We start from the raw sequence: 10474 nt of genomic DNA, 5'->3' as shown, positions 1-10474 counted from the left end.
TAGATTGTTTCAAAAATTTTTTTAAACTTGCTGAGCGCCACTAGCTGTTAACTTACACTGTAGAAACTGGTATCATGCAGAGAAAAATACAGCAGGGTACTCTATACCCTTCATACCAGGCTGTTTGCATTGCAATGGTTTCTCATGTATTAATAATTCCTTTGGGAGTATCTTCCTTTGATGTGCCTCTTTTCTTTCACTATTATTCGCTATATCTGTCAATCATTAGTTTGCTTGCTTTCAGGTAAATGACAAAACTAGAGATTTTTTTTAAAGGCACAGATATGAATAATGCACAGATTCAACCATGACTCTAAGAAAACCTGTTTATAGGCAGACCTTGATATCAATATATAGTGCTGCTTGTTAGTGTGGAACGTGGAGTGTAATTTACGATACATCTCCCACAATTTTTTGAAACTTACAAACAAAATGTTATACTATTTACTATTGCTTTACAAGCTACATTGTCAAATATAGTTAAAAATATAGAAACAGCAAAAAGGCATTTTTTCTCAGTAGTTGTTTCTTCTTGAAGTCTTTCCCAAGCATCCAACAGAGCTTTCATATTGCCCTGAATCTTTAGTTTCAAAATTTGTATTTTTGTTTAACCTAATTCTAGGATACACAGTTGCCTACAAGAGCTTACTAACACAAGAGAAAATTAGACTGCAGGAGCATAAGTGTCAGGGTGTGAAGTAATTTTATTTCTATTTTACAAATGCTTTATAAAGTCACAGGAAAGAGGCTGAAACATCAGTTCTTTCACAATTATTTCACAGAACCAGGTTGGGAAAGATATCTGAGATAACTGAGTGCAACCTGTGATGGAACACCACCTGGTCAACCGGACCATGGCACTGAGTGCCACGTCCAGTCCTCTCTTAGACAGCTCCATGGACAGTGACACCACCAACTCTCTGGGCAGCCTATTTCAATGCTTAACAACTCCTTCTGTGAAGAAATCCTTCCTGGTGTCCAACCTGAATCTACCCTGGTGCAGCTTAAGCCTGTCGGCTCATCCTCTTGCTTCTTCCCTGGGAGAAGAGACCAAACCCCCCGGCTCCAGCCGCCTTTCAGGTGGTTGTTCAGAGCATTAAGGTCTCCCCTGAGCCTCCTTTTCTCCAGGCAAAAACACCCCCAGCTCCCTCAGCCGCCCCTCATCAGACTTGTGTCCCAGAGCCTTCCCCAGCTCCCTGCCCTTCTCTGGACACGCTCCAGCCCCTCAATGCCCTTCCTGATGTGAGGGGCCCAGACTTACAAACAAGCTCATTTTATCTGCTTGAGAGAGCTGAACGCTAGGAACTCTAACTCGTACGACTGAAATATTTAGAAGTCCTACGTAGCACCATTAAAGCCGCAAGAACCACTAGCGAGAAATCCACCTTTTGCCTTTTCCCCCACTGTTTGCCCCTATTCGGTAAGGGCGCAATCCATATCCCGAGGTCTCGGCTGCACCGGCGTTCCCCGCTCCGGGCCGGCGCCGCACGAGTTAAAGGCGGAGCGGGTTGGCCCCCGCCGGGCGCCGTCGCCGTGGCGGCGCGGGGAGGGCGGGACGGCCCGGCCCGGCATGGCCGCCACCGGCGGGGACGGCGGCGGGGCGCCCCGGGAGCGCGGCATGGCCGGCGCCGGCGAGCAGGCGGAGGACGGGGAGGAGAACATCCTGTACGACCTGCTGGTCAACACCGAGTGGCCTCCGGAGACGGAGGTGCAGGTGCGCGTGGCCGCCGCACGGCCGCGGGCGGGGGAGGGGACCGGCCCGGCCCGGCCACGTTGGCGTGGGCGGCTCAGCGGCGGCGCTCCGGGGGCTGCGGGGATGCGCCGGTGCCTGCGGGGCGGCTCAGCGGGATGGCCGCGCTGCTCCTGGCGGGCACACGGGCTGATCGTGCCACCCTCGTCCCCTTGTGCCTTCGTGTCACTTGATTCCCACCGCGGCTTGTGCCGCCTGGGATGCCTTGAAGTGTTTTTTGCTTATTGAACAGTGTATATCGCGTTTTACTGTTGAGCTGGCACAAGCTCAAACCCAGCATTCAACTATGGTGACTGATGTCCAGGTGTCATCTCTAAAAACTGCTGTGCAAAGAGATGTGGAGTCTGTGCTGGTGAAAATACGACCTTCGTTGAGTTTATCTTGTATGAGGAGAATTAGATCCTCCCTCTGGACTCCTGTATCAGTACAGTTCTGTCTCTATTTGCAGGAGTGGGGTGAAAGGGAAAAATATTTCACTTTTATGTCTGCAACGAGCACAGATACCCATTTCTGATTTCTTAAGCCAGCACTTAAGAAATCACAAAACACTGTTCTTGTACTGCAGGTTTTTAGTTGTTTCTAGCTGTTCTTCTTCCCAGGTCACTAGAAGGGCTGAGAAGCTCTTTCATCTTACCTTTTTCATGTTTTCCTCTGCAATGTGCTGAGCTTGCTGCTTCTGTGTCTGCTCTTGTCTGACTTGGATACAAAGGATGCAAACAATGTGTTTTTATTTCTTTCTTGTAGTGGCTTTTCAGTCCACTGGAGTTTTTAATACATTTCCCCCTGAAAGTTGGTAATAGAAGCATTTTAACAAAGTTTTGTGCTTAATGCGAACAATTGAAAAGAAAAGATGTAAAAACATCACAAGTGGAAGAATGTACCTGTTAAAAATTACTAGAACCATGCTCAAAAAAAATAGGTTTTCATTTATCAGAAAGATTTTTTTTGTTGTTGCTTTTGATTTGTAAATCCTCAGTTGCAGCAACAGGTATGGGTGTTTGGAAAACATGATTGCACTATTACCGTTTATTAGCTTAATAGGTTATTAATCGATAACCTATTAGGTTAATTACCTATAAGGTAATCGATAGTTGCATCTATTTTAATTCAACTGTGTTGAGAAATGGTAAGTAGTCTTTGTTTTTAGTAGCATATGGAAACAATTTTCCTGTTGCAAACCATGAGGAGGACTTAGGTATGATGACACCAGGCTGTGGTTCTACAGCCCTGTTAAGGGGGCACATTTCTGACAAGTGCCTTTTCTGCTGCCATTAGTGTTCTTGAAGTTGTACAGTAAGTTGATTAAAGAAGTGATTAGTCTGAGACACAACCGTGTTGTTTCATCTCCTTTTGCCAAGTGGTCCCTTTAATACCCCTGTAGGTACCAAGGGGGCTGTGAATGGTATGTCAGTGAGGTGACACCTCTTCAGTGGCAGCATGTGGGGGTGCCAGTTTAAAGTGACTGTGTAACCACAGTCTGAGGGTCCTCATCTGCCCTGGTAGTCAGAATTTCTAAGCATTGTTGAATTCTGCTTGTCAGCTTAAGCAGATGGTGCTGGTTATTTTAAACTTGGTATTTCTTGCCTATTTTTTTTAAAGATAATACCTGTTTTCAATAGCAGAAGTTGGAAGGTTTGAAAATACTATGCTGTATAGTTTGCTTGGATTTACATTCTTTCTGGAAACTGTCAGTATGAAGGACATTTCTGATAGTCTTTTTACCATTTTAGTGGGAAATTGATTTTATGCTGACAACATAGGCAAACAGATTATTTTGTCAGTATGAGTCAGGTTTTGCCTTAAGGTGTCTTAACAGTGATATTACTTAGTTGATTGTCCTAAGCCACTAAGTGTCCTTAGGTGACTTTCCCTTTGGAACATCTGTCTCTTTTAATCCTGTTTTTTTCACACTGTTTGGAAAAAAATCACACCCTACTTTCTTGTAGAACTGAATCTTTTGGAATAAGTGAGATACGGAGTGGTAGAAAGGGAAAGAAAGTTGAATGCTGCGCTGTGAAATGAAATTAGTTGTCTTCCTATGCAGTAATTCAGGCTACAAAGCCAGACCTTAAAGTTTTACAGGTATTTATTGACTTTATATTTTCTGTTATTTCATTTAGGATGATTAATTTTTAATTGCAGAGTACTAGAACTTACAGCTGTAATTATTGGAAGATGAGTCTTGTGATGAACATGTGAAATCTTGTTACATTCAAGACATTGATGAAACTGGCATGGATCTCTTAGACTGAATGCCCAAATTTGCTTTAATTTTAATTTTTGTCAGTATTGTCATTTACCTGTACTGAACGTTCCAGTAAGAGTTTTTTTGAGGGAAGAAGAGGAGGGGTAGGGGAGGTTACAGCAGTTATTTGTGAAGGAAACACACAAGGAATTGATTTCAGCAGAGAGGAGAGTGGTGTGAAAATCAAGCAGTCCGTGTTCTGGATGTTGATGCCATTGTATATAATGCAGTGTTTAAGAACACTGATATATATAATGGGAATAAAAGGAATTACTGAGTAGTAGATCCATGAAAATAGTGAATGAGGCAGTGGCTGTGGGCAAGGTTGCAAGAGAAGACTTGTGAAATGATTTATGGAAAAAAAGGCTTATTGCCTCTATTTCTCTCTTCTTCAATTTATTTTCCAAAATGTATCACCTGGTCTTGTGGTTTTGTTTTTTTTTCATTACAGTCTGATGTTTTGAGATTTCCCCAACACTCAGCAGCTGCTTCCCCCCAGTAAACTTGCAGGGTATGGAAGAAAATCCAAAACTAAGTGGGTGTCTTGTCAGCAAGAAAGTTACTTAGATTTTATTTCTGGAATGCTGTAGGGAAGGAGAAGTTGAAATTGTTTTCCCAAGAAGGAACAAATTAAAAAAGAACTACAGGATATCTGGTAACCACTGCTATAGCTGAAATTATAAGAGTATATTATAAAAGTAAAATTTGTATCTTCAGGATATAACAGTAAATCAGTTTTGCAAAGTGTTGAAGATGTGTGGAATAGCAGCCTGTAGTTTAGGCTCAGGAGCAGACACTTTAAATATTAAAAAAATTCTAAAGAGATGTAAGCAGTTTTAGGAAATGTTTTTTACTGGGAACTTCCCCATAAACCAAAAACTTTTAACAAGCTCTGCTTTTAAGGTCCCTAGGAAATTGCAGCTCTCCCTGAGGTACTAGGGTAGCTGTAAGAAATAATTTATGCTCTCGCTTATGTTACTGTAATGCCTTGTTATTTCCTGGCTGATCAACCTGAATGTAGAATGTTATCTATTAGTACAGCTGTGTTTGCTTCTTACATGCTGCGAGATGACAGCCTGGTTATTTGAAAGACTGTTTATGGATTGCTAACTTTGCCTGGAAAACTAATCTTTAATAATTTAAATTTGGGAGCCCAAATATTATTTTTAAGCATTGACATACTGCAGAATGTTGATAAATTTGTATGTCTTTCAGTGTTTACTACTTTGTAACTTGGTGAGGTCTGAATATTTCAGTTAACGAGAAATTTGGTCTATGTATTTTATCTTGAATGGAAGAGAAAATTCAGTCATTGCCTAATGCTCAGTTTGTGGTGCTGTAATATTCTCATTAGAAAGGTATAAGCACGATTGCTTATTTTTAGGATTTGTTTGTGGATCCTTCCTTATTGGTTATCCTTGTTCTCGTCTCAGTTTTGTATCTTTTTTTCTGCTTCTTACTGGTAAATAATTTTATCTCTTCTTATAGATAAGAATATATATCCTGTGTTGTTTTGTGTTCCTTTTTTCTGTGTTTGGAGAGTGCTTTCATTTGTGTAGTGACTGCAATTGCTCCCTTTGCCTAAAGTAGAGCAGGGCAGGTGGAAAGGCTGTGTGAGATGCTGTGGAGTATAGGTGGTTATCTGAGTGGCCATATTGCATGGTACACAATGATGTGAAAAGGGGGCTTTTTTCAGAAATAGTTTGTTTTTCTTGATGTTTCTGAAACTTTCATGAGCAGTCTTTAGGTAACTTAGCACTTAGATATTAGCATAATATGTTGCACACCAAGTACTTTGACTGCTAGGCATTACAGATCATTGTGGCATTTATTTGGCATAAAAAGAGTGCTTTATAATACCTTACAGGAGAACATAATCAGAAGGCAATGTCTTTTGTTACTACCCAAAGATTGAGGCAAAGCTGAATCAATAGACAATCTGTGGCACATTTTGTTTATTGCATCTTGGCATTGAAATGATTTGGCATTATTGCCTGTTTCAGCTTATGCAGTTAAAGTAGACATTATATGAAGTGGTGAGTAATAGCAAATACATAAGGAACTTGAAGGCTAGGAGCCAACTTAAACTTAATCAGTGAATGTATGTATGAGTATTGTATTTAAGTTAAAATGTGTGACATGCTGTCTGATGATTATTATTGTAATTGCAGCCAAGAGGCAACAGAACACATGGTGCATCATTTATCATCTCTAGAGCAATTGCAGGTAAATATTACTTGTTCCTGCCTTCATGCCTTCTAAGACTGTGTGGATTGCTTGTAAATTTTAAAATTTCTGCCCTTTAGAGTGCCTAATGATGGAAGTAGAATACAGCATTTGTTTTCAGGAAGATGTTTTCTGATTTTGAAATGGCTGTGTTATTTTTATGTCAATTTTGTGAGCATTCTTGTCTCCCTTAGTTTGTTGGGACAAATTAATAAACCATACATCTTAGAAATTAACAAGCTCTGTGTTTTGCAGAGCTTGTTAATTTCTTGCACAGCTTGTTTTGCAGAGCTTTTTTTGTGTTTGTATTTGAGCAATTTTTTTTCCCTCTCTTAACATGCTTTGCACTGGGTTGTCTGTTAGTTCTATGAGGAAGTTTTAGATTCTGATGATGTTACATTGCATAAACCAAGTGTTAAATGGCAGTGACTGAATTGTATTTTCATCCAGTAGGAATTTCTCTTAGAATTTAAAAAAATGTGCAGTGGATTTTTTTCTTGTTTGTTTGTTTAGTTTGTTTTTTATTTTTGCATTTATTCTAACATAAGAATTCGTTGTCCGAGTATAAAGGATATTTCCCTCAATACCTTTTTCTTTAATGAGAATTTGAGATTCCCTGTGCAGTAACCTGGAGTGGGTTTTAAGACTACTAGAGGTGTAATTTTTACCTCTTTCCATTATAGGTCCTGCATTATTTTTGCTTCGGTACATCTGGTACAGGTAAGTTTTACAAGAATACTGCAAAAAATATTGGGTAATATTTTTATAGCTTTTTGATTTGATGGAAAGTAATTCCTGATGGGAGTAAAACTGAACACTTGTTTAGAATATTGTCCAAGGAATGCTTAGAATACCCACTTTTCATAATTTGAGTTGCAGCTGAAGTCTAAATAGAAGAAGACTGGTGTGTACTAGTTTGACTTTGTGCTTTTATCAGAAGCTGAAGTAACATTGCAGTTGGAACAGGTTTCTCCAAACACATATTTGTCCTTTCCACTCCCAGCTGAGATACTGCCAAGGAAGCTGTTGTGAGGTTTTTTGTTAAGCCTCATTGACAGATATGATGTCATGACAGAGTTCGCTTCCTTTGGAGTAGTAATTTTGAATTTTCTTTCTTTGACAATTCAAACTCATACGAAAAGCTTGGTAACTGTTTGAGCAGCACTCATGCCATTTATAAATTTAAGTTTTGATTCAAAAAGTCATGAAATGGTCCCAGAAATTTGTTGGGGTAAGTACAATGTTTCTGGAAAATCAGTCATTATATGGCTCAGCAGGTTTGAAGATAAGAGTTTCCTGTTTTAAAGGAGAATCTGTTATGTGGAAAGGGACATTAATGTGACTTCCTGTGAAAATGGTAGTGTACTTGAATTTGGCAGGGAATACTCCTTTCCCTATTGCTAGTGTTCTACTTTATTTTTGTGCACCTACTGCCCCCCACCCCTTTTCTCATGAGGGATTGATGTTTATGGGCAACATATGGTCATGTGAGTCTAGTTGTACAAACTCAGTTGTAGATAGAATTCACCTACTTTTCTTCCCTCCCTACAGTAGTCATAGTTAAAAGCGAATTTCAAGCTTTTATAATTTATTCTAGTTGCTATTTTCATGTATTTGATGAAAGAGTTTTGGAGGGAGCTTGGGAGGCCTCTAGGTTAAAGTCCACTAAAATCAGGAGAACACTGAATTCCAGCTGAGTTCCTTGCGGCTCTGTCCAGCTAGGTCCTGGAAAGGTTAAAGAATGGAGAACCCAGAGAGTTCTCTGGTCAGCCTGTTCAAGTGCCTGACTGTCTTCATGGCAGTGAAAAAAATCTCTTTTTAATGTCATCTTGGAGCCTCCTTGGTTTTGAAGTTACAGAGACATTTAGATTGGAAAAGACCTTTACAGTCACTGAGTCCAACCGTTACCCCAGCACTTCCACGTCCTCCAAAGGGTTGGTCATAGTTTCTTCTGTTCCAGCCACGTACCTCTGTTGCACCCATCTTCCTGGTATCAGTGAGAATGCTGCTGTTCTGTTATCCTGAAGCTTTCGCTTTTTCAGGCTAAACAAATAAAATTCCCACAGCATCTGATGTATTGTAGGGCAAGTACTTCAATCCCCTGATCATCTTGGTGCCCCTCCTGTTTGCTGGTATTCTTCTTTCAGTGAGTGTAGCAAAACTGGCTGGTGACAGATTGTAAAGAGTGATAAATGAATGATTAGTTCCCTTAATATGCAGTTTTGTTCTGTTAGTAAAAACAAGGCTGTTGTTAGCCTTTGTCGTTGGCAGGGTGCAGTGTTGATTCATGTTCAGTTGCAAACCCTCTCAGGTAACTGATGGGTGCCTTGAAGCTGAGTTGTGTGGTGTGTCTATCTCAGGTGCTGCATTGGTTCTCTATGTGTTCTGATTGATCCTGATGGTTTTGGTATTTCAGCCCTGCAAAGTTTTCTCTGCCCACTGGACTGGTTCGCCTGGTTAGTAAGCAGATCAACTGGCACCTCGTACTTGCAAGGTAACCAGCTCCCATGCTTTGCCATTTCTGCCAGGAGTGAATGTATTAATGCTTCCTCTGCTCCTCCACCATCCCCACTCAGCCATGCTGAGTTGGTGTTGTGCTGAAGATGTGCTTTTCTTTCTGTTTAAGAGAAATACTGGAGGCTCTCACAGGTGGCCTCAGTGTGCTGCCTAGGGGCTTCTACCTGCTTCCCTTCAGTTAGTGCCCCTCTCACTCAGGGCTGAATGTCTGTCTGGCTTTTGGGGCAAAGTGACTTGCAGTGCAGTCATTTTCAATTTCAAGTCCTGAATTTAGTTGATTAAAGACTTAAAACTTGGCAGGATGCATAATTTTAAAATAAGCAATTAATGTTTGTGGAAAGTGAATGCATACCTTCAAGACTTGTCTGCTGTTCCGTGCACAGAGAGAAGTGAGTTCCAAGGCTAGAGCCAGCTGTTCTGCAGGAATTTTAGCAGCATCAGTGAGATCACTGGCTTTTAAAGTAAGCACAGAAAAATGGTTCAGTGACATGGTTGCATGAAGGTAGTAGGGAAGGTTTTAGTTTATGTTGTTTGCAAAGACACATAACTTAGTGAATTATGATAGTTGTTTATACCAGATAAAGCAACACATAGTTGTGTGCATTGCTGTTGTAAAATTATCTATAAGCAAATGCTACTCTGACCTCTCATGCAGTGGGATTTTAGACCTTGTGCTGTTTTCTTAGTGCTGCTGGAAAGGAGTGGCAGATAGATTTCTCTGAAATGAAAGCAATATCATAGCATGGATATTTGATTTTTAATAAAAACCCAATATTTCCGATTTTAATATTTTTTAATTTTTAAATGAGGCAATTTATATCTAACCATAGAGAAAAGTACCTAGGACTCTGATGCACATTCTGTAAGGAGTGGACTTTAAATGAACTTTCACATCTGTTTTTTCTTTCAGCAATGGTAAATTGTTGGCAGTTGTTCAAGACCAATGTGTAGAAATCAGGTAACTTAGTATTATCTGTTACTTCAGCTCTGGAGTTCTGACAAAGTGTTTCTGGTCATTTGCTAGCAATACTTTCACAGATTTATTTTTTTGTTTTGCAATGTTATATATTGTGAAATTTATCCATGGAATGATCGTAAAACCAGGCGCCTAAAAAAAACAAAACCCAAACCCAACATAAAATGTCCTTGACTCCCTCAATTATAACAGATGTGTTGATATAAGTATATATTTGTATCTCTCTCTCTGTTTTCAATATGTGAAAGAAAAACAATCGAGATCCTCAAAAACACTCAGCACAAATGATGGTCTTTCTAACCTTTGCCTTTCTGCCCCCTCTAGAAATTCTCCCCTATAAATGGGACAAGGAACTAGTACCTAGTGTTCTTCTCTTGGAGTAGCTGGCATGTCTAATACTTCACCTTATTTCACAAGTGGTGTGGATTGCTGTAAAGACTGATGCTTTCCCTTTTCTTGTGCTCTCTTAGGAACAAGCTCTCCTTTGCCAGTTCAAGAGCACATTTAGCTGTAGAACAGATCTTGATTGAGTGTGTTTACTTGCTTCACAAAAATCCATTTGCTAGAAGGTCAGACCTTCCATTTATATGTAAAAGAAGCAAGTGTATGAAAATTGTTCAATCAAAAGTGGTGTGAGCACCATAAACGTCGGCTTAAAGACTATAAAATAAATCTTGTGTTTCAACTGTATTAATGTAACTATATTCTTGCATTGTTTCTAAAATTGTAACCTAGAGAATACTGACTAGGTTTTTTTTTT

The 10474-nt window shown here is 40.0% G+C and overlaps 1 protein-coding gene across 3 annotated transcripts in view; it reads left to right on the top strand.

Annotated features, from left to right (window-relative positions):
- Positions 1-1570: 1570 nt before the first annotated feature.
- The window catches only part of NBAS (NBAS subunit of NRZ tethering complex), a 159881-nt gene continuing 150977 nt past the window's right edge, over positions 1571-10474 (top strand). For all 3 annotated transcript variants that reach the window (XM_063150856.1, XM_063150857.1, XM_063150855.1), the window contains exons 1-5: positions 1571-1714; positions 6167-6221; positions 6905-6941; positions 8638-8715; positions 9649-9696. In XM_063150856.1, coding sequence (XP_063006926.1) covers positions 1571-1714; positions 6167-6221; positions 6905-6941; positions 8638-8715; positions 9649-9696 — 362 coding nt within the window. The remainder of the gene's footprint in view (positions 1715-6166; positions 6222-6904; positions 6942-8637; positions 8716-9648; positions 9697-10474) is intronic.

The sequence above is a fragment of the Melospiza melodia genome, chromosome 3, assembly GCF_035770615.1.
Source record: "Melospiza melodia melodia isolate bMelMel2 chromosome 3, bMelMel2.pri, whole genome shotgun sequence".
NCBI classification, from domain to species: domain Eukaryota; kingdom Metazoa; phylum Chordata; class Aves; order Passeriformes; family Passerellidae; genus Melospiza; species Melospiza melodia.
Note: the sequence above shows the minus strand (reverse complement) of the source record. Positions and strands in the feature narration are given on the sequence as shown.